The sequence below is a fragment of the Schistocerca americana genome, chromosome 7 (genome assembly GCF_021461395.2).
Source record: "Schistocerca americana isolate TAMUIC-IGC-003095 chromosome 7, iqSchAmer2.1, whole genome shotgun sequence".
In the NCBI taxonomy this organism is placed as follows: domain Eukaryota; kingdom Metazoa; phylum Arthropoda; class Insecta; order Orthoptera; family Acrididae; genus Schistocerca; species Schistocerca americana.
In genome coordinates this window covers 486,639,046-486,663,055 of record NC_060125.1, presented here as the reverse complement: position 1 = coordinate 486,663,055, position 24,010 = coordinate 486,639,046, and the positions used below count along the sequence as shown (strand labels likewise).

Genomic DNA, 24,010 nt, shown 5'->3' with positions numbered 1-24,010 from the left:
TATTGGACGGAGGGAGCCTGACAAACAATCAGTTCCAGTCATTCCACCAGAAAGGAGCTACACAGGTCGTGTTGTCTAGACAGTCAACCATGCATGCCATGTATGGACACTCAATACCACAGTTCAGTTGCATCCGCATTGTTACTTTGTACTAGGAAGATCTCTCAACAAGGGAAGTGTCCAGGCGTCTCGGAATGAACCAAAGCAATGTTTTTCGGACATGGAGGAGATAGGGAGAGACAGGAACTGTTGATGACATGCCTCGCTCAGGCCGCCCAAGGTTTTCTACTGCAGGGGATTGCCACTACCCTGGATTATGCCTCGGAGGAACCCTGACAACAATGCCACCATGTTGAGTTATACTTTTTGTGCAGCCACAGGACGTAGTGTTAAGACTGAAACTGTGCACAATAGGCTGCATGATGCGCAACTTCACTCCAGACATCTATAGCGAGGTCCATCTTTGCAACCATGACACCATGCAGCGCTGTACTGATGGGCCCACATCATGCTGTATGAATCGCTCAGGATTGGCATCAAGTTTTCTTCACCGATGAAGGTGAGGAGGCTTGCGTGCCTCAGCGATACAGATGGCCGTACCGTAGGTGCAACCACGACGGAGGGGCATCTGTTGAGAGGCCAGACAAACGTGTGGTTCCTGAAGAGGGGCAGCAGCCTTTTCAGTAGTTGCAGGGGCAACAGTCTGGATGATTGACTGATCTGGCCTTGTAACGCTAACCAAAACGGCCTTGCTATGCTGGTACTGCGAACGGCTGAAAGCAAGGGGAAACTACAACCGTAATTTTTCCCAAGGGCATGCAGCTTTACTGTACGGTTAAATGATGATGGCGTCCTCTTGGGTAAAATATTCCGGAGGTAAAATAGTCCCCCATTCGGATCTCCAGGCGGGGACTACTCAAGAGGACATCGTTATCAGGAGAAAGAAAACTGGCGTTCTGCGGATCGGAGCATGGAATGTCAGGTCCCTTAATCAGGCAGGTAGGTTAGAAAACTTAAAAAGGGAAATGGATAGATTAAAGTTAGATATAGTGGGAATTAGTGAAGTTCGGTGGCAGGACGAACAAGACTTTTGGTCAGGTGAATACAGGGTTATAAATACAAAATCAAATAGGGGTAATGCAGGAGTAGGTTTAATAATGAATAGGAAAATAGGAGTGCGGGTAAGCTGCTACAAACAGCATAGTGAACACATTATTGTGGCCAAGATAGACACGAAGCCCACACCTACTACAATAGTACAAGTTTATATGCCAACTAGCTCTGCAGATGAGGAAGAAATTGATGAAATGTATGATGAGATAAAAGAAATTATTCAGGTAGTGAAGGGAGACAAAAATTTAATAGTCATGGGTGACTGGAATTCAAGAGTAGGAAAAGGGAGAGAAGGAAACATAGTAGGTGAATATGGATTGGGGAAAGAAATGAAAGAGGAAGCAGTCTGGTAGAATTTTGCACAGAGCGTAACTTAATCATAGCTAACACTTGGTTCAAGAATCATAAAAGAAGGTTGTATACTTGGAAGAATCCTGGAAATACTAAAAGGTATCAGATAGATTATATAATGGTAAGACAGAGATTTAGGAACCAGGTATTAAATTGTAAGACATTTCCAGGGGCAGATGTGGACTCTGACCACAATCTATTGGTTATGAGCTGTAGATTAAAACTGAAGAAACTACAAAAAGGTGGGAATTTAAGGAGACGGGATCTGGACAAACTGATTAAACCAGAGGTTGTACAGAGTTTCAGGGAGAGCATAAGGGAACAATTGTCATAAATGGGGGAAAGAAATACAGTAGAAGAAGAATGGGTAGCTTTGGGGGATGAAGTAGTGAAGGCAGCAGAGGATCAAGTAGGTAAAAAGACGAGGGCTAGTAGAAATCCTTGGGTAACAGAAGAAATATTGAATTTAATTGATGAAAGGAGAAAATATAAAAATGCAGTAAATGAAGCAGGCAAAAAGGAATAAAAATGTCTCAAAAATGAGATCGACAGGAAGTGCAAAATGGCTAAGCAGGATGGCTAGAGGACAAATGTAAGTATGTAGAGGCTTATCTCACTAGGGGTAAGATAGATACTGCCTACAGGAAAATTAAAGAGACCTTTGGAGAAAGGAGAACCACTTGTATGAATATCAAGAGCTCAGATGGAAACCTAGTTCTAAGGAAAGAAGGGAAAGCAGAAAGGTGGAAGGAGTATATAGAGGGTCTATACAAGGGCAAGGTACTTGAGGACAATATTATGGAAATGGAAGAGAACGTAGATAAAGACGAAATGGGAGATACAATACTGCATGAAGAGTTTGGCAGAGCACTGAAAGACCTGAGTCGAAACAAGGCCCCGAGATTAGACAACATTCCATTAGAACTACTGACGGCCTCGGGAGAGCCACTCCTGACAAAACTCTGCCATCTAGTGAGCAAGATGTATGAGACAGGCGAAATACCCTCAGACTTCAAGAAGAATATAATAATTCCAATCCCAAAGAAAGCAGGTGTTGACAGATGTGAAAATTACCGAACAATCAGTTTAATAAGCCACAGCTGCAAAATACTAACACGAATTCTTTACAGACGAATGGAAAAACTAGTAGAAGCCAACCTCGGGGAAGATCAGTTTGCATTCCGTAGAAATATTGGAACATGTGAGGCAACACTGAACCTACGACTTATCTTAGAAAATAGATTAAAGAAAGGCAAACCTACGTTTCTAGCATTTGTAGACTTAGAGAAAGCTTTTGACAATCTTGACTGGAATACTCTCTTTCAAATTCTGAAGGTGGCAGGAGTAAAAAACAGGCAGCAAAAGGCTATTTACAATTTGTACAGAAACCACATGGCAGTTATAAGAGTCGAGGGGCACGAAAGATAAGCAGTGGTTGGGAAGGGAGTGAGACAGGGTTGTAGCTCTCCCCGATGTTGTTCAATCTGTATATTGAGCAAGCAGTAAAGGGAACAAAAGAAAAATTCAGAGTAGGTATTAAAATCCATGGAGAAGAAATAAAAACTTTGAGGTTCGCCGATGATATTGTAATTCTGTCAGAGACAGCAAAGGACTTGGAAGAGCATTTGAATGGAATGGACAGTGTCTTGAAAGGAGGATATAAGATGAACATCAATAAAAGCAAAACGAGGATAATTGAATGTAGTCAAATTAAGTCGTGTGATGCTGAGGGAATTAGATTAGGAAATGAGACACGTAAAGTAGTAAAGGAGTTTTGCTATTTGGGGAGCAAAGTAACTGATGATGGTCGAAGTAGAGAGGATATAAAATGTAGACTGGTAATGGCAAGGAAAGCGTTTCTGTAGAAGAGAAATTTGTTAACATCGAGTATAGATTTAAGTGTCAGGAAGTCGTTTCTGAAAGTATTTGTATGGAGTGTAGCCATGTATGGAAGTGAAACATGGATGATAAATAGTTTGGACAAGAAGAGAATAGAAGCTTTCAAAATGTGGTGCTACAGAAGAATGCTGAGGATTAGATGGGTAGATCACATAACTAATGAGGAGGTATTGAATAGAATTGGGGAGAAGAGGAGTTTGTGGCACAACTTGACAAGAAGAAGGGACCGGTTGGTAGGACATGTTCTAAGGCATCAAGGGATCACAAATGTAGCATTGGAGGGCAGTGTGGAGGGTAAAAATCATAGAGGGAGACCAAGAGATGAATATACTAAACAGATTCAGAAGGATGTAGGTTGCAGTAAGTACTGGGAGATGAAGAAGCTTGCACAGGATAGAGTAGCATGGAGAGCTGCATCAAACCAGTCTCAGGACTGAAGACCACAACAACAACAACAACAACAATCCTCCAACTGATAGTGCAACCATATCGGCAGCCTGTTGGCGAGGCATTTGTCTTCATGGACGACAATTCGTGCTCCCATCGTGCACATCTTATGAATGATTTCTTTCAGGATAACGACATTGTTCGGTTAGAGTGACCAGCATGTTCTCCAGACGTGAACCCTATCGAACACGCCTGGGATAGATTGAAAAAGGCTGTTTATGGACGATGTGACCACCAACCACTCTGTGGGATCTACGCTGAATCGCCATTGAGGAATGGGACAATCTGGACAAACAGTGCCTTGATGAACCTGTCGATAGTATGCCATGACGAATACAGCCATGCATCAATGCAAGAGGACATGCTAGTGGGTATTAGAGGTACAGGTGTGTACAGACAGCAATCTGGACCACCACCTCTGAAGATGTCATTGTGTGGTGGTACAACATGTAGTGTGTGGTTTTTATGAGCAATAAAAAGGGCGGAAACAATGTTTAATTTGATATCTATTCCAATTTTCTGTACAGGTTCCAAAACTCTCAGAGCTGAGGTGATGCAAAACTAGTGTAACAATTACCGCAGATGCCCGTATATGCGCAGACTGCTAACCATTTACTATCATAAAATGTATGTAGACTGCATGTAAGGCTTAGTAACTTATTCTCCTTCAGAACTGTAATTGAATACTTTCATAACAATTGCCAGAAACAAACATACTTCGCAAGTTATGACTGCCAGTTTTAGTGACAGGGAAAGAGCAATAAGCTTCTGAAAAGCCTGAACCCTAACTCCAGTTGTAGTACAAATTTATTTTTTTCTCCCAAAATTACTCTGTTTTCAGTCTTGGCTCTTTCATTTTCACTATCAGCAAGAGCCTTTTGTTTTTATATATGACTTATAGAGCTAGATTAACAATGGTGTTAGTTACTTATTTCATCTTTAGTGTATTGAGCATATATTTGTAAATACAAAGTGTAAACTGTAACACTACTGCTCTGTTCTAGCCACCATCTCCATGCCCATCTCAGGATGATGTGGTCAGTGTTGTCAATCATTTGGCCCAGATGGCAACATTATTAATGCTTGAGATGCAGTCCCCATCTCCTCCAGTTTCCAGTTGTGCAGAGCGCATATCATCTCTCTCTTGCCTGGAATACCTACTGTCACAGAATTTATTGAATAAACTTTACACCTGGAGCTTAAGTGCTGGGAGGTAATACATTTGCCTCTTTTTTATGAAATGAATTATATTTGTCACCAGAAGAAAATAGTCCTTTTAGGTTATAAAATACAGAAAGTTTCTCTGATAAAGTATTATTCATGACAGAAAACTGTTCATGATGATAATTGCTAATTCACATTAATTGCAAAACATTCATTTCCTTGTATGCAAAAACACAGTTTAAGTATTTACCAAGATATTTGTGTTCAAAGGTATGGTTCAACCCTCCGTTTGGAGCAGCTGAAACTATATGAGTTGCTGGCTGGCTGCTCTGGGGAACGAACTCACGGGCGAAGTTTGCTGGCTAATGAAGCATTTTTGCGACCATTGCTAGAATTACTGACAGCGTGTGCTGGTGAATGCTTTCCTGGTGAAGTTGAGAATCGTATTGTTGTCCTGCTTAATCAGCTGTGTGTGTCTCTTGTTCATGACACTGATCTCATGCAAAAGTTCTTCTCATCTAGTCCAGAATCTGAGGGATCCAGGTATTATAACCAATATTGTGTGTATTATTTAAAAATATATATTAGAGTCATATTTCTCCAAATGTGCTTTTCTTAGCATTTTATTTGAAGTTAATATTTTCTGATAGTACCATGGAGTGTAAAAGCTTATTGAGTTATTGCAAATTCACTAAGCTTCTAGCTTTACATTTAAGATCAGTTGTAACAACTAATTTTGTTGCCTGCCTGTAATCTGTTGTCACTAAGATAAAAAACACCAGCGTCCCTGGGAGGAAGTTGCAGTTTTCTGGGAGGCAATATAACCTGTCATGTGGAATGGGAAAGGGGGGGGGGGGAGATTGATAAATAATTTACTACAGTACTTGAACATTTTTAACCGTGTAGAAAAACTTTTTATTGAATGCTTTAAAAATTTCAGAATGTTCTAAAAATGTATGATGCTTTTCTACAAAGAGGAAATGATTCCCTAACAATTTAAAGTTTTTGCCACACTCCCCCTTGGCTGCAAACACTTCATACATGAGTCCAACTGCTCAGACCTTAACAGCAAGGGAGATGGTGCTGTGGTTAAGACTTTCCTAGCATTTGTGAGAAGTCTGGCGTAAAATAACTGACCAGTCATCCAGATTAAACTTTCCTAACTTGTTTAAGGTGAATGCTGCACTTGTTCTATTGAAAATGGCATGGACAGTTTCCTCTCTGAGCATGTCTGAGTGCCTTATGATATCTTTATCAATAGTAGTTGAAACTTAATCTGCTTTCCTTCAAACAATAATATAATGATTTGAGATATGAATACTTATATGATTGTGAGAATGGACCATCCAGTCAAAATAATGATTAAAAAATTAATGCTGAGAAAGGATTCCTCATGTGACATCAAATTAGAGGAGCTCTATCGCAGTAGCTCATGACGAGCTGTATAACCAGTGCAACATCTACTAGTTCTTTATTTTATGTTATAAACCAGGTGTGGGTGACATTTGGTGACCTGCAGGCCTGATTCACAATTTTACTTAACCTCACTGCCCACAGTCCGCAGCTCGTGGTCTAGTGGCTAGCGGTGCTACCTCTGAATCACGGGGTCCCAGGTTCGATTCCCGGCCGGGTTGGGGATTTTTCTCTCCCCGGTGACTGGGTATTTGTGTTGTCCTCATCATTTCATCATCATCCTCATCATTTGTGACAGTGGCTAGAATGGACAGTGAAAAAAAAAAAAAAAACTGGACTGTGAAAAAATTGGGACTTTGTACTGGTGCTGATGACCGAGTAGTTGAGTGCCCCACAAACCAATCATCATCATCATCATCATCATCATCATCATTGGCCAACTCTTCACATGACCTGACAGTAGCTCTCTGAACAAGTGAAGTCAAAGCTAGAAGGTGCATGATAATATGGTTTACGGGGTAACGTGTTGGTATAAATGGGACCCCATTCATGATGTGCCAACACCAAAAACTATTGCCTCAAAATACACATTTTTGAGAGCACATTCATTTTATGTTCATCCCAACTTCAGATATGGACACTTATTTATGCATCACGAGCATTGTTACTTTACTTATGATGTTACACAGTAGGTGTCTTAAAAACTTTTGTAGCAAAAATCTGCAGCGCCTCACTTTTTTCTCCGCGAAATTGTTCTCTAGGCCGGATTGAAACCAATTGTGAGCCAGACCTGGCCTGTGGGCTGCTGGTTGCCCTCCCTTGTTATAAACAATGCAGGGACGTAAGTTATTGCCACGATTATCCAAAATAAAGGATGCCAGCAGCTTATCCTCTATAAAACCATTCCATTACATGCTTAAGATTTGAAATTGAAAATTTATGAGTAAAATACATCTACATTAACATCTACACTCTGTACACCACAGTGTAGTGTGTGACGGAAGTTGTTAGTGGCTCATTTTATTAATGGAATGTTGTATGAAACGAATGATGATTCTCAGAATTTCTTAATGTGTCCTGGAACACCCAATCTCAGAATTTTAGAATAATCTTATTCGTACTGCACGTAATTCTAGCTGCATATCCCACAGGAATTTGTTGAAAATTGTGATACTCTCTCGCTAACTGAACAAACATATCTCAAGTCGTAAAGCTCTTCTCAGAATCTAGGGGTGCCCACAAGTCATGATGGCTCATATCCATGTAATCAACCTAGATGCAAGACATGTCCTATGCACCCCCACACCACCACATATGCCAGTCAGGTCACAAGCATCACCTATCCCATCAACAGTTGGGGTTACCTGTGGAAAGCAGTCATGTGACCTACAAACTAAGCTGCAACCATAGTGCTGCATTCTTCGTGGACACGACAACCAGTAAGCTATTTGTTCGCATGAATGGCCACTGACAAACTTTGGCCCAGAGACAGCTGGAACCCCCAGTTGCAGAGCATGCTGCCCAACACAAAATTCTCCATTTCAGTGACTGCTTCACTTCCTGTGCCATCTGGATCCTTCCTACCAACACTAGCTTTTTCTGAATTGCCAGGTGGGAACTACGCCTGCAGTATGTCCTATGTTCATATAACCCCCCTGCCCTCAACATTGGTTAATCCCTGTCCTTCACCAACCTGTCCTCTTCCATGCTCCCACTCCAGCAGCACATAGCCTCCTAGTCTACCAACACCCCCACAGCTTTTTTCTGCCCCCCCCCCCCCCCCCCCTACTTCTCTCCTGTTCCACATTGCCAAATCTGAGATTGCTCTGAAGGAAATGAAGAGAGGGAAAGCCACTGGCCCTGATGACCTCCCATCTGAGTTACGGTGTGCTCAGCACTGAAATGCAGCAGATTGGCTACCAATTTTTTTTCCAACCAGATCATCAGAGAAGGTAGAATACTTACAGATTGGCAGCTGGACATCACAGTACCAATCTTCAAAAAGAAAGGAAGCCTTGCTGAGTGTTATGATTACTGTTCGACCAGATTACTGAGCCATGCGATTAATATCTCCAAATGCATTCATGCATTCTTGACAAAAGGATTTGCGAGATCGCAAGGACTGAGCCGGGTTTTTGAAAAATTGTTGCACAACTTGACACCTTCCATGTTGCTGGTTGAAAAATACTGCAAGAAGAACAAGCCACTGCACTTCGCATTTCTAGACCTCGGAAAGGCTTTTGATTGGCTGTCACATGACCCACTCTGTTTAGAGCTTAGAGGCCATGGCATTCTAAGTTATCTTGTAACTGGTTATAGCTTTTGTATGTAGAAATGAGGAGCTGTGTCCAAGCAGCTGCAGGAGTGTCAAAGACTTTCATGTCACAGTAGAAAACCACCAATGCTCGCCCTTATCACAACTGTTGTTTAGTTTTGTGATGGACCCTGTCACATGAAACTTGCACATGATATTACCATGGACACTTCCATATGCTGATCATTTTGTGTTCTCTGTGGAGAAAGTTTCATCTCCAGCACCAAACACAAGAGGGGTATGAGTGCCTTGCATTGTATAGATTGCGACTCGACAAAAGGAAAATGAGTACATGACATCAGATCTGTGACAAGTTCAAACCATCATTGTTGACAGAGAAGATCTACCAAGAGTAGATGCATGCAGTGGGAGGATGCATGATGGGAGTGGTGACTGGGTCTGGGTAATCCTGCTACCACCACCTACTCCATTGCAGTCACTAACATCACCTATCCCATCAAAGGCAGGGCTACCTGTGAAACCGCTCATGTGGTCTACAAGCTAAGCTGCAACCACTGTGCTGCATTCTATGTAGGCGTGGCACCTATCAAGCAAGCTCTCTGCCAGGAAACAAGTGAACCACCCTGTTGCTGAACACACTGCCAAACATGATGTTCTTCTTTTCAATGACACTGCTTCACAGCCTGTGCCACATGGATCCTTCCCACCAACACCAGCTTTTCTGAATTGTGCAGGTGGGAACTTTCCCTGTATTACATCTTATGTTCTTGTAACCCTCCTGGCCTCAACCTTTGTTAGTCAGTCCTCACCCATTCAGCCCCTTCCCTGTTCCCTTCCAGCATTACACAGCTGTCATTCCACGACCACACCCAGTGTTTTTATTTCTCTCCTTTTCCGATACTCTCCCCCCCCCCCCCCCCCCCACCTCTCCCCTGCCCTCAGTCTAACCTTCAGCATTTCTCTATCTGCCACCCCCACCATACTATCCCTCCCCCTCCCCCTTCCTGCTCCAGCCTCCTCCTTACCCCCACCCAGTCACCATTCTGGTGCTGCTGCTCGCAGTGTGGTTTCAGTTGCCTGAGGCTGCATTCGTGTGTGTGAGTTGCGTTGGGATCCTGGATTTTCTAAAATTCAGATATCAAGTGCTGGCTTGCCACAAAAGAAGCAGAACAATGATTGGAGGTTGTGGAGACTTAAGATGCTTAGATGGATGGGTGGCATCACTTGATGGATGGCACCAAGTGTTGGCCAGCCACAAAAGAGGCAAAACAGTGATTGGGAGTCATGGAGACTTAAGAGGATTAGGTGGCATATGCAAGAAAGTCATTTGCAATGGTTCAGACATCTGATGTGTCCGGAGGATGATACCACTGCAAAGGCGGCATACACAGTAGAAATCACAGGAAAGAGACAGAAGGGATGACCAAGAGTATGATGGGGCAACACACTGCACAATGATCTGAAGGCTGTAAATCTTCAACCAAGCATGGTCCACGATTGAACAAAATGTAGAAAGCGAATCCACTCAGCGGATCCTGCCACCAGCTGGGACAAGTCATAAAGAAGAAGAAGATAGGAGTTTGAGAAATCTCTACCCCTTGCACTCCCCCCCCCCCCCCCCCCCCCTGTCCTGTTTATACCTAGAGCTTATACAGTACATAAGCAAGAATGAATCTTTACAATGAATATTATATGAAATGCACATGAGGAATTATGGAACAGATTTGTTAGTAAAATAGTGGATGATGTACACAGGTGACAATGGCATATAAAGTAATCAAAGATCTTAACCAACCAGAAAGGGGCCTTGTCAGTCTAAATTTTAATGCTGTTGCCCACTGGATTGAGCGTTATAAAAAGTACTAGTTTGCTGATGTATCAGAGGAAAAAGAATGAGAATAAGAAGATAAAAGTTTTGATACAACAATTACAGACCTGGAAACTGCACTTAGAACCATAAAAACTAAAAAAAAAAATATGATTTTGATTGAATTAATTCATAACTATTGAAATATGACAGTAAATTCTTTAAACAGTGTGTTTTGCTGCAGTGCTCCGAATTCCCAATGTCTGGAAAAAAGCTCTCGTAAAATCTGTGTTTGAAAAAAGTGATGTAAGTATGACAACAAACTACAGGGAAATGCATTTATCAAACACCACATATGCGCTGAGGTGACAGAAGTCATGGGATACCTCCTAATATTGTGTCAGACCACCTTTTGCCCAGTACTGTGCAACAAATTGACATGGCATGTACTCAACAAGTCATTGGAAGTCCCCTGCAGAAATATTGAGTCATGATGCCTCTGCAGCTGTCTATAATTTCAAAAATGTTGCTGGTGCAGGATTTTGTGCACGAACTGATTTGTCGATTATGTCCCATAAATGTTCATTTGGATTCATGTTGGGCATTCTGGGTGGCCATATCGGTCACTTGAACTGTCCAGAATGTTCTGATGTTGCACATTTTCATCCATAAAAATTCCATCTTTGTTTGGGAACATGAAGTTCATGAATGGCTGCAAATGGCCACTAAGTAGCCGAACATAACCACATCTGAAACTTCCTGGCAGATTAAAACTGTGTGCCAGACCGAGACTCGAACTCGGGACCTTTCCCTTTCGCGAGTTCAAGTCTCGGTCCGGCACACAGTTTTAATCTGCCAGGAAGTTTCATATCAGCGCACACTCCGCTGCAGAGTGAAAATCTCATTCTGGAAACATCCCCCAGGCTGTGGCTAAGCCATGTCTCCGCAATATCCTTTCTTTCAGGAGTGCTAGTTCTGCATGGTTCGCAGGAGAGCTTCTGTTAAGTTTGGAAGGTAGGAGACGAGGTACTGGCAGAAGTAAAGCTGTGAGTACCGGGCGTCAGTCGTGCTTCGGTAGCTCAGTTGGTAGAGCACTTGCCCGCGAAAGGCAAAGGTCCCGAGTTCGAGTCTCGGTCCGGCACACAGTTTTAATCTGCCAGGAAGTTTCATATCAGCGCACACTCTGCTGCAGAGTGAAAATCTCATTCTGGATAACCACATCTGGTCAACGATCAGTTCAGTTAGACCAGAAGATCCAATCCATTCCATGTAAACACAGCCCATACCATTATGGTGTCACCACCAGCTTGCACAGTGCTTTGTGGACAACTTGGACCCACTGCTTAGTGGAGTCTTCACCACACTCATACCCTACTATCAGGTCTTACCAACTGAAATCGGGACTCATATGACGAGGCCACAGTTTTCGTCACATAGGGTCCAGCTGATTTGATTACGAGCCCAGGAGAGGTGCTGCAGGCTTTGTTATGCTGTTAACTCGCACCGGTTGTCTGCTGCCATAGCCCATTAATGCCAGATTTCGCCGCACTGTCCTAATGGATATGTTCGTCGTACGTCCCACATTGATTTCCGTTGTTATTTCATGCAGTGTTGCTTGTCTGTTAGTACTGACAATTTTACACAAACACTGCTGCTCTCGGTCATTAAAGTGAAGGCCTTTGACCATTACGTTGTCTGTGATGAGAGGTAACGCCTAAAATCTGGTATTCTCAGCCAATTTTTGACACTGTGGATCCCGGAATATTGCATTCCCTAACAATTTTCAAAATGGACTGTCCCATACATCTAGTTCCAACTACCATTCTGCATTCAAAGTCTGTTAATTTTGATTGTGTGCCCATAATCAAGTTGGAAACTTTTTCGCCTGAATCACCTGAGTACAAATAACAGCTCTGCCAATACACTGCTCTTTTATACATCGTGTATGTGATAATACCTCCATATGCATATGTGTGTATCACTATCCCATAGCTTTTGTCATTTCATTGTAAAGTATATAGAAAAATATTTAATGAATGGTTATGTTTCAAACAATTTGTTACTAGAAGAACGAGCTAGCTTTAGAAAAGGAAGTTTGCATAACATGTGGACATGTTTTTTGTCTATGTAATACTTGCATATGAATTGCAAAATCTTACATTTATAAAAATTGCAAATAGAAAAACTTAATATAGTGTCATGCAATAAATATAATTTCAAACACTATAATTTTGATTTTATGAAAATAATAGAAACAATGCAAACAACTTAAATTACATTTAGAAAGGTACCAGGGATAAAACACCGATTATTTGATAGATAAGAAGGGGTTTTCCTTGTCCTTCATTTACAAGCAAGTGCATGATTTATTCATAGACCATTTCCATTATTAAGCCTGAGTCAATAGCAAGAACACCAAGATAACTAAGACGATCTTGTTTTTGTGATGTCTTCAAATAATTGTGTATGCATCTTGCAGCAAAAAAATGACCTTTCTATGGAAACAGGAGTACTCAACTATATTTGAAGAGCTATGTTCAGATTTGGGTAAACATTCTCTAAGTTGTCACCTTTTAGCATATTTCTCAGTTCTGGAAGAGAGTTTGACTCATTTTCATTCTTTACACTACCTTAATCAGGCAGGTAGGTTAGAAAATTTAAAAAGGGAAACGGACAGGTTGAAGTTAGATATAGTGGGAATTAGTGAAGTTCGGTGGCAGGACGAACAAGACTTCTGGTCAGGTGACTACGGGGTTATAAACACAAAATCAAATAGGCGTAATGCAGGAGTAGGTTTAATAATGAATAGGAAAATAGGAATGCGGGTAAGCTACTACAAACAGCATAGTGAACGCATTATTGTGGCCAAGATAGATACGAAGCCCACACCTACTACAGTAGTACAAGTTTATATGCCAATTAGCTCTGCAGATGACGAAGAAATTGAAGAAATGTATGATGAAATAAAAGAAATTATTCAGATAGTGAAGGGAGACGAAAATTTAATAGTCATCGGTGACTGGAATTCGAGTGTAGGAAAAGGGAGAGAAGGAAACATAGTCGGTGAATATGGACTGGGGCTAAGAAATGAAAAAGGAAGCCGCCTGGTAGAATTTTGCACAGAGCACAAGCTAACACTTGGTTTAAGAATCATGAAGGAAGGTTGTATACATGGAAGAACCCTGGAAATACTAAAAGGTATCAGATAGATTATATAATGGTAAGACAGAGATTTAGGAACCAGGTTTTAAATTGTAAGACATTTCCAGGGGCAGATGTGGACTCTGACCACAATCTATTGGTTATGAGCTGTAGATTAAAACTGAAGAAACTGCAAAAAGGTGGGAATTTAAGGAGATGGGACCTGGATAAACTGACTAAACCAGAGGTTGTACAGAGTTTCAGGGAGAGCATAAGGGAGCAATTGACAGGAATGGGGGAAAGAAATACAGTAGAAGAAGAATGGGTAGTTTTGGGGGACGAAGTAGTGAAGGCAGCAGAGGATCAAGTAGGTAAAAAGACGAGGGCTAGTAGAAATCCTTGGGTAACAGAAGAAATATTGAATATAATTGATGAAAGGAGAAAATATAAAAATGCAGTAAATGAAGCAGGCAAAAAGGAATACAAACGTCTCAAAAATGAGATCGACAGGAAGTGCAAAATGGCTAAGCAGGGATGGCTAGAGGACAAATGTAAGTATGTAGAGGCTTATCTCACTAGGGGTAAGATAGATACTCCCTACAGGAAAATTAAAGAGACCTTTGGAGATAAGAGAACGACTTGTATGAATATCAAGAGCTCAGATGGAAACCCAGTTCTAAGCAAAGAAGGGAAAGCAGAAAGGTGGAAGGAGTATATAGAGGGTCTATACAAGGGCAATGTGCTTGATGACAATATTATGGAAATGGAAGAGGATGTAGATGAAGATGAAATGGGAGACACGATACTGCGTGAAGAGTTTGACAGAGCACTGAAAGACCTGAGTCGATACAAGGCTCCCGGAGTAGACAACATTTCATTGGAACTACTGACGGCCTTGGGAGAGCCAGTCCTGACAGAACTCTACCATCTGGTGAGCAAGATGTATTAAACAGGCGAAATACCCTCAGACTTCAAGAAGAATAAAATAATTCCAATCCCAAAGAAAGCAGGTGTTGACAGATGTGAATATTACCGAACTATCAGTTTAATAAGTCACATCTGCAAAATACTAACACGAATTCTTTACAGACAAATGGAAAAACTAGTAGAAGCCAACCTCGGGGAAGATCAGTTTGGATTCCGTAGAAACACTGGAACACGTGAGGCAATACTGACCTTACGACTTATCTTAGAAGAAAGGTTAAGGAAAGGCAAACCTACGTTTCTAGCATTTGTAGACTTAGGGAAAGCTTTTGATAATATTGACTGGAATACTCTCTTTCAAATTCTGAAGGTGGCAGGAGTAAAAAACAGGCAGAAAAAGGCGGCGAAGAAGCTATCTATGTAAAAAAGAAGGACACCAGAAGTGTAAGAGATTCTTGTTCATTACAAGGCAGCTGGTCGCTCTGATTTTGTGAGCAAGCAACCACATAAGTCTGTTATAATTTTAGCATTTTACTGCTGGTATTTTCTTGAATAGAGAGGTTTATTCTATTTATCCTTCCCAGACTTGCAGTTTGTTTATTAATTTCTGCTCCTAATATCGTATTCCACTAAATTGTTCACCATAGTTAACATCACTACATTAAGCTTCCACAAAATGAAAGGGAACATTATGAAATGACCCAATTTCTAAATGTAACAGGACAAGCACTGTTTACAGTGGCAGGGTTTAGGAGGATTGCTTCTACTCACAGGTCTGGCCTGGAGGAATGGCTTTTCTCAACCTCTCAAATATGATATTGCATTACATTCTCTGAAAGTTGCTAATTTGTGTTGTGGAACATTATTGAAGTAAGATTACCTGTAAGTAAGTAATGTGTCATATTGTACTAGGGCACATATGATCATGGTGTTTATTTTGCACCCAAAAACCAGCTCCTCCTCTTTCTCCTACTCCTACTCGGATCTTATCACTACTGCCTATTATCTTAACTTTATAAATGTCACATATCCTTGAACAGATCTCATGAATCCTTCAGACATGTTTGTAATAATTCTCCTTTATAGATGGATTGCTCTTTCTAGAGATACTGTCAGTGAATCTTGAATCTGGATTTCTGGCAACAAACGTACTGCTCCAAATTTCAACAGTGGATAAACCATTATTGTCGTGACCTGCTTAATCAGTGACTGTTGACCTGGAATTTAACCTTCAATCAGATGTGGTGTTCTGTGCAACAAGATCACGTCTCTGGTTCACTTGCTTTATATAAAATTTCCTAACTAAGCACATTATAAATGGCACATATCTTTACAGAAAAGCAAAGAGGACATATGGGCACAACAACAATAGTAATATTTGTATATCAGTTGGGGAGTGAAACTGGGAAACATTCTAAGTGCTATTTTTTTCACAAAATGCATTTTGAATGCAGTTGTATTACTGGTATTCCGTTGCATACGCCTAGATTTTTTCCCAGTATCAAATCATGGAGAAAATGTTTCAAACATTCATTGCTATATGGCACATGTCCTTTGCGTCAAGAATGCTCCCATCTGGAGTTCCAAGTGTCATGGGTCAAGATCTCCTCTGTTTAGTTTGGGATGGTTGGAAGAGATAACACACAGTTTTGGTGAATGGGCACAGTTTTTTGATCTGTGACAAGACATTGTGAAGTTACAGAGAAACCAAGAAAGATAAGGAACTTTTTGTTCTGCAAGGTTTACACAAGTGCATTGAGTAATCCATAGTTAGGAATGCACTCCTTGTATTTCCGATACATAAAACTGACTTCTTTGATTTTAAAGATACTGTTGAAACATTGTTGTTAATGCAGGCATATAAGATCTCCAAATGCAGCTTGATCAAAGTTTCCCATACTCTTGCATCTCAAATAGCTATTAAAAATTCTTACTCTGAAACATAAAACAAATTGGCTTTTGACACATTTTGCAACAGTATTTTATAGTCTTTGCTTTCCTGAGCAAGTATTGTACCTTTTCCTCTTCAACCCCATTTCAGTTTTTCTACTTTTGTGCATTCATCTTCTGCTTATTCTTCAAATTTTGGTGCATAATGTTTTAGCCTCTGTTGCAGATCTACATCAATTCTTGAGGTCTCCAAATGTCTTCAAACCAACTGAGGTGAAAGTAATGCATAAGATGATTGTTTCAGGGATCAATTTCTCCCAATACAATTTTCATTGCTGCCAAAATAAACTGTTTATGCATCGATTCCAGGTATATTGATAATTGCAGTATATATGGGTGAAAGGCTTAGAGATGGGCACACAAGTAGTATGGAGGTGCTTCGTGAACTCAAATGGGAATTCCTGGAGGGAAGTCAATGCCCTTTTTGTAAGGTACTGTTGCGCAAATGTAGAGAACCATGATTTGAGGCAGACTGCAGAATGATTCTACTGCCTCCAACATACGTTTTGCATAGGGACTATGAAGATAAGATGTGAAAAATTATGGCTCTAACAGATGCTTTAACACAGTAGTCTTTTCCTTGCTCTTTTGCGAGTGGAATAGGAGAGGAAAGGACTAGTAGTGGCGCGAGGTACATGAGTGCCCATTTCTTGCAACATCATACGAAGGGATCAGCGTATCTTTAGCGTTATCTCCACTGTTGGTGCCATTGTGAAAATGTTACCATGTATGGCTTCTGTTCGTCTCCTGTGCCAGCATCTGTTGAGTTATTCTCATGCAAATTTGAGCCCAGGATCACACATTTCCCTTTTTAGAAAAGTAGTAAACAAGAGTACACTTTTTCTTGAAGCCAGAAAGTGAACTGTGGACAACATTTTCTTTACTGGTAACTAATGCCAGAGGAATCTCGCACACATTTGTTCTGCATCACAATAAAAGAAAAAAAATTCTTTCTAACTCATCTATCAATCCAAGCTGATAAACTAGTTGTCTGTCATTATGTTTCAACTCGACGCATAAATAGGTTCACACAAATGTAGCACGGTATCTGGAGATTTGTTGTTTATAAGCTATAATCCTTCTGTTGACAACCTGTTGCTGGACTTGCATTCAGTAGGACGATGGTTCAATCCCGCGTCCAGCCAGCCTGATTTAGTTTTCCGTGATTTCCCTAAATCGCTCTAGGCAAACTCTGGGCTGGTTCCTTTGAAAGGGCACGGCAGACTTCCTTCCCCGTCCTTCCTTAATCCGATGAGACCGATGACCTCGCTGTCGGGTCTTCTCCCCGAAACAACCCAACCCAACAACCTGGCGTCCATTTCCAAATTATGCCAGAAAAATACACGGGAATCCACAAGAGCAAATATTTTACTGCCATATTTATTTAGTTTTCTGTGTATGTATTGATGAAAGGTGATCTTCCATGGAATCAATCCAGTTTCTCATCTTCTGTAACATTTTCTCCAAGAATATAGGACTTCTGATACTTCTGTACAAACATTGAAAATATTTCCATAATCACTATGATCTTGTCTAATTTTCCCCTTTCATCAAGTATTGCACTATTGTCAAATCTAAGGCAGCAGATGATGAACTTGAAACATTTTATGTTCACTGCGAGACACAGTTTTTCAGTACTGTCACCATAAATTCCTCACAGATCTGTTAAGCTTTGTATGTTACTTCTGGTAATGCTAGCTAAGAATAAGATACTGATTATGGTTTCTAGTTCAATAACTTCTGTGGTTTTATGTGTCGCATATGCTGGAATGACATCCTGGAACTTCCAGAATGCAATGAGAACAACATGGAAAAGATTGCTACTCACCACATAGAGATGGCATTGAGACCTAGAGAAGCAAAATGAAAGAGATTGCTACAAATATTTCAGCTTCTGGATAGAGCCCTTCAAAAGTGGAAAACTCATTCATCTTCACACAGTATGTGCGTGACCACTGCCTCCAGTCACTAAGGCCTGTCTGGGGCTGTCTGAAGTGAGCAACAGTGTAGCTGGGGTGGGTAATGGGGATAAGAAAGAGATGGGCTAGAGAGGGACAGGGGTAGCAAGGCAGCGGTGGGGGAAGTTGCTAGTGCTGCCTGTGGGAGTGTGCAGGTACATGGTGGGGACAGATTAGGGCTGGTAGGAGTAGCGTGAGGAGGCTGTACTAGGTGGGGCAGTGGGGGGTGAGGAGGGGGGGAGAAGAGTAAAGGATAAGTGCATTGGTGGGATAGAAGGCGTTTGTGTACTGGATTGGGAATAGAGAAGTGGATAGGGAGGCAGAGGGCAGGGACTAGCTAAAATGGAGACCAGGGGGCTTATGGGCACAAAGGATACGTTGTAGGGAGAGTTCTCACCTGCACAGGTGAGAAAAGCTGTTGTTGGTGGGATAAATCCAGATGGTACAGGCTGTAAAGTAGTCATTAAAGAAAGTTACAGTTGGCCATGGTGACCAGGAATAAGCTAGTGCATTTGGTGTCGGTCAGGCATTGGGAGAGGTAGTGTCTAACAGGGGCAATGCTATGGATGTTGGGGTGTTAGTGTAGAGGGAGGTGGCATTGATAGTGGCAAGCAGGGTTTCGGGTGGTAAAGGATAAGGAATTGTGGGAGGGACACTAAAGGAAATACAGGGTGGCGCACGAAATGTGTTACTATTTTGTTTTTGAATATAAACTTTATTGTCTATACAATCTGATAGGAACATATACTACAATGAAGAGCTGCCCATGGAGATTTGTTCTAACTCAGCACATGCTCAATATGTCCACTATTTCGTTTCCTAACTTCCTTCAAACAAACACTGAAGTTAGTGATTACCCTACGGCACATGTCTTCCATAATTTAACTGCAAGCTTGAAGAATAAGTCTTCTGAGCTCCATTAAATCATGTGGACGTTTCGGTAAAATTTTTTCCTTTAGGTACCCCCACAGAAAAAAGTCACATGGATTGAGGTCTGGACTATTGGGGGGCCAATTTTGTCCATCATTGAAGCGACCTGGAAACCTGAGTGAAATGATCCGCATGTCGAAATGCTCGTGTAAAAGCTCCAACACAGTGTTTGCAGTATGTGGCCTTGCTCCATCTTGCATGAACCACTGCGTGTTGAAGGGCAAGGCAGTAGCAAGAAGCTGTGAAATTTACGGAGCTCAGAGGACTTATTCTTCAAGCTTGCAGTGAAATTACAGAAGACATGTACCGTAGGGTACTCACTAACTTCAGTGTTCGTTTGAAGGAAGTTAGGAAATGAAATGGTGGACATATTGAGCATATGCTGAGTTAGAGCAAATCTCCATGGACAGCTCTTCATTGTAGTATATGTTCCTTTCAGATTGTATTGCCAATAAAGTATATATACAAAAACAAAATGGTAACACATTTCGTGTGCCACACTGTAGTTGGTTTCTTTTATTTTGGAGGGTAGGTTGTGGGTAATAGGCTGAAGATTTTGGTACACAAGGGCAAAGACAGTGTCTGTGGGGGCACAGTAACCAGCCACAATTGGATGCCTTGGGTGGTAGGGTTTTTATACTTTAGGAAGCATATACAAGGTAGGAGTGTAAGGAGTGTTGGTAGTGAGGAAGGACACAGACTCAGGGCAGAGGTTCTGGGATGCATGTAATCCTGCTGGATTTCTGGAGGGGGTCACTGTAGCTTGGCTTGTAGATGGGTGTACCTGACAGCTGGCAGAGCCCCTCAGACAGGTAGTTCCTGAGGTTTATAAACATGGTGGTGAATCTCTGTCAGCAGGTATAACAATGAAAACAATCAATTATTGATGAAATTATTTAATTGGATAGAAATCTACTCACCAAGCGGCGGCATAACACACACAAGAGACCTTTGTGATTGACAAGCTTTCGGAGCCAGTGGCTCCTTCGGACACCATGAGTTGGATAACAATGCAGGAACCAAACGTGGGATTGGGGAAACTTTTGTGTTGGCGCAGATGGAAGGTGGAAGGATCAATAGTGGAGGATACAAAACACATCAAATTACATAAAACTTCGTGGGATTGTAAAAAAGAAAATGGGGGGGGGGGGGGGGGTGCAGGTCGATAGGTGGATATGTGTGAAGGATTGTGGTAGCAGGTTTAATTGGATTAGGTGAAGTCAGTAAGGTGTGTGCTTGAATAAGGCAAGGGAGAAAGGGGGGGGGCAGTTAGGAACAGTGTGCAACAAAGTACTTATGGCACAGGAAGGCACAGGAAAACACATTGAAAAAACATGATTGTGAAGGGAGGTAATGTGATAAATTTAAGAACCAGGCATTATTACATTGGTGGTGAAAAATTTGGGACATGAGATGAAGAATGTGGAACATGAGACTCTCCACCTACAATCTGTGTGGGCATGTAGCCCTAAAAAGAGAGGAAAGTAAAAAAAGAAAAGAACAATTAGTAATGTAATGTAATAGAGAATAGGAATAGAGGGAAACAGCACTGAGTTATGGAATGGAATGGAAGTGAAGCCATTATGCAAAATCAAACAAAGGAGCATCCAGGATGGAATAACAATAATATGGGAAAGATAACATTGGTACTCACCACATAGAGAAGGCACTGAGTTGCAGATGGGTATAATGAAAAAGATTGCTAGAAATATTTCAGCTTTCGAACAAAGTCCTCCTTCAGAAATAGAAAATTCACACTTACTCACTCAAGAACAAGTGTCAAGGGGCTGAGGGAGAAGGATAACATGGTGGGGGTGGGAGAAGATGCTAGTGCTGCCTATGGGAGTGTGCAGGGGTGTGGTGGGGACAAGTTAGTGCTGCTAGGTGCTGTGTGTGGAGGCTCTACTTTGTGGGGAAAGTGGGGGAGGAGAAAGGAAAGGAGTGGAGAGGAAAGGACTATGTAGATGCAGTGGTAGTATATAAAGCATTTGTGTACTGGAAAGGGAATAGGAAATGAAGTAGGGAGGTAAACAACAGAGATTAGTGAACGTTGAGACCATGAGGGTTACAGGAACAAAAGACATCTTGTAGGAAATAGGACCACAGAATAGGATGGCTGATGAACAGGTTAGCATAAGATGGTTTTATGGGTGTGTCCATTTCTGTACAGCGGATTTGTTTGTAGGTGATGCCTTGTGAGGATATAGTTGGTCATGATGACAAGGAAAAAGGTATTAGGTTTCGAGTGACATGGCTGTGTCACTTCCATAGTTTGGCCGTGGCCATTCAAGTGGACAGACAGCTTGTTAGATATCATACCCATTAATAGTGCAACACAGTGGTTGCAGCTAACTTGGTAGACCATGTGGTTGCTGTCACAGGTGGCCCTGCGTTTGATGGTGTAGGAGATGCCAGTGACAGGAATGGAGTAGGTCGTAGTGGGAGGATGTATGGGACAGGTCTTGAATATATATCTATTGCAGAGATGTGAGCCTGGAGGCAACGAGTTGGGGGCAGAGGTGGAGTAGGGTTGGACTAGGATTTGCATAGGACGTGTAGGCAATGTAGTACCACAGTGTGAGGGATGCAGAGGATATTTATCGTTTCAGGGCCCAGTGAGAGGTAGTCAAAACCCTGGCAGAGAATGTGATACATGTCTCCAGTTCTGGGTGGTACTGAGTCATGAAAGGAGTGCTCCTTCGTGGCTGGACAGTGGTTATGTGGGGGATGATAGATGACTAGTGAGACAATGCATGGAAGCCTATTTCTTGAGAAAGATGGGAGGGTAGGTAATTTTTGGCCTGTGGAGGTCTCGGTGAGACTCCAGACATATTTTTAGAGGGACTGCTTGTAACTATAGATGTGTCAACCATGGGTAGCTATGTTGTATCGAAGGGGACTTTTTGATGTGGAATGGGTGACAGTATGAAAGTGGAGGTATTGTTGGTTGTTGATAGTTTTGATGTGTATTGAGGTACTGATGTAGCTGCCCATGAGGTGGAGATTGATGTAAAGTAAAGTGGCTTGTTGTGCTGAGGAGGACTAGGTGAAGCAAGTGGGAAAGAAAGTGTTGGTGTACTGGAGAAATGCATAAGGCTGTCATCATCCTCAGTCCATTATGAACATGTCCTCAATGAATCTGAACCGGGCGAGAGGTTTGGGAAGTCGGGAAGGATTCCGCTAGATGGTCAATGAATAGGTTGATATAGGATGGTGCCATAGGAGTGCCCATTTCTGTAACACAGATTTGTTTGTAGGTGATGCCTTCAGAGGGAAAGTTGGTCCTGGGACTAGGAAGAAGGTAGTAGGTTTTGAGTCAGTGAGACATTGGGAAAGATACTGTTCAATAGCAGCAAGGCCATGGTCGTTGGGAACATTAGTGTGGAGCGAGGTGGCATCAACGGCAACAAATAGGACACTGTGTGATAATGGAACAGGAACTGTGGAGTCAGTGAACAAAATGATTGGTGTCTTTTTTTGTAGGAGTTTATGTAGCAGGTAATAGGCTGAAAGACTTGGTCCAAAAGGGCAGAGAGATTCTCTCTCTGGAGGCACAGTTACCAAAGAGCAGGTGACGGGACAACATAGCAGTCACCTCAGTACTGAAGCATACAACAATGAAAATGATAAAAGGGAAGCTGCTTGTGAGAAGGTGTCATTGCTGTAAATTGTTGACAAATAATTGACAGAAAATTTCAATGTGTATCAATTTTATCCTGGCAGAAGGCTAAATGAGTTACTTTCTGTAAAGATTTTTGCCTTCCTCTATTTATGTTCTAAAGTTTCTTCTTCTGTGACCTTTTCCTGGACTGATTAAACAAATAAAGTTATGAAAGAAAGACAGTCCAACACTGAAGCATTTATGGTTGCTCAACATCTGCTCTTGGCAAAAAATGTGTGTTTTCTGTTGGTAGTATCATTGAAGAGAATCTGTAGCATCAGTCATTACAGTGGTATTTGATCAGCAGACATCACCAATTTATGATGTAAGCATTTGTATCAGAATGATTTGCAGTTTGTGTGGATACAATACCATTTAACCATTGAATAAACAACTTAACACTTATTGTTGCTGTTGGTTATTAATGGATTTGATTCTGGAAAATGAAATGGGCATTTGATATTGCAGTTGGTGAAAAACATGATATCTGTAATTTGACTTGGAGACAAAGTGGTTCAGTATCTAGAGCTTCATATTTTGTTGTGCTTTGTTGACTCATGTTAAAGAATTTCTGATTTGTTGTGTTGATAATGTTGCTAGTTGAGGCTTTCAGATGTGCCATACTGTGGTATGAAACCAGACCCATTATTTCGTGTAGAATTCTCCAACCTCGTCGGCTGCCTGCCCAGACAGACTGCCAGTTGGCGTATTCTCCAGTTATTCATATGGGGTTTTGATTTAATAGGGTTATCATTTAGTATCCTTAAGCTAGTTAGCTGATTGGCTATTGTGTTTCCTCCTGAAATATTGTTAAATGATTTTTTTGTTATTCTCCCCCCCCCCCCCCCCCCCCCAATTAAATGTGGTCTTAGTCATAAATTATTGGGAAATATTTTGTTGTAAAATACAAGTTTTTAAGCTTGTTTATTAAATAAATATATGTATATTATGTGCTGCATTGTGCATTATTTGGAGTG

The 24,010-nt window shown here is 41.5% G+C and overlaps 1 protein-coding gene across 2 annotated transcripts in view; it reads left to right on the top strand.

The window, feature by feature from the left end:
* Positions 1-24,010, top strand: part of LOC124623162 (FHIP family protein AGAP011705-like) — a 238,587-nt gene that overhangs the window by 50,463 nt on the left and 164,114 nt on the right. For both annotated transcript variants that reach the window (XM_047148962.1, XM_047148961.1), the window contains exons 3-4: positions 4,815-5,023; positions 5,245-5,517. In XM_047148962.1, the coding sequence (XP_047004918.1) occupies positions 4,815-5,023; positions 5,245-5,517 (482 nt within the window). The remainder of the gene's footprint in view (positions 1-4,814; positions 5,024-5,244; positions 5,518-24,010) is intronic.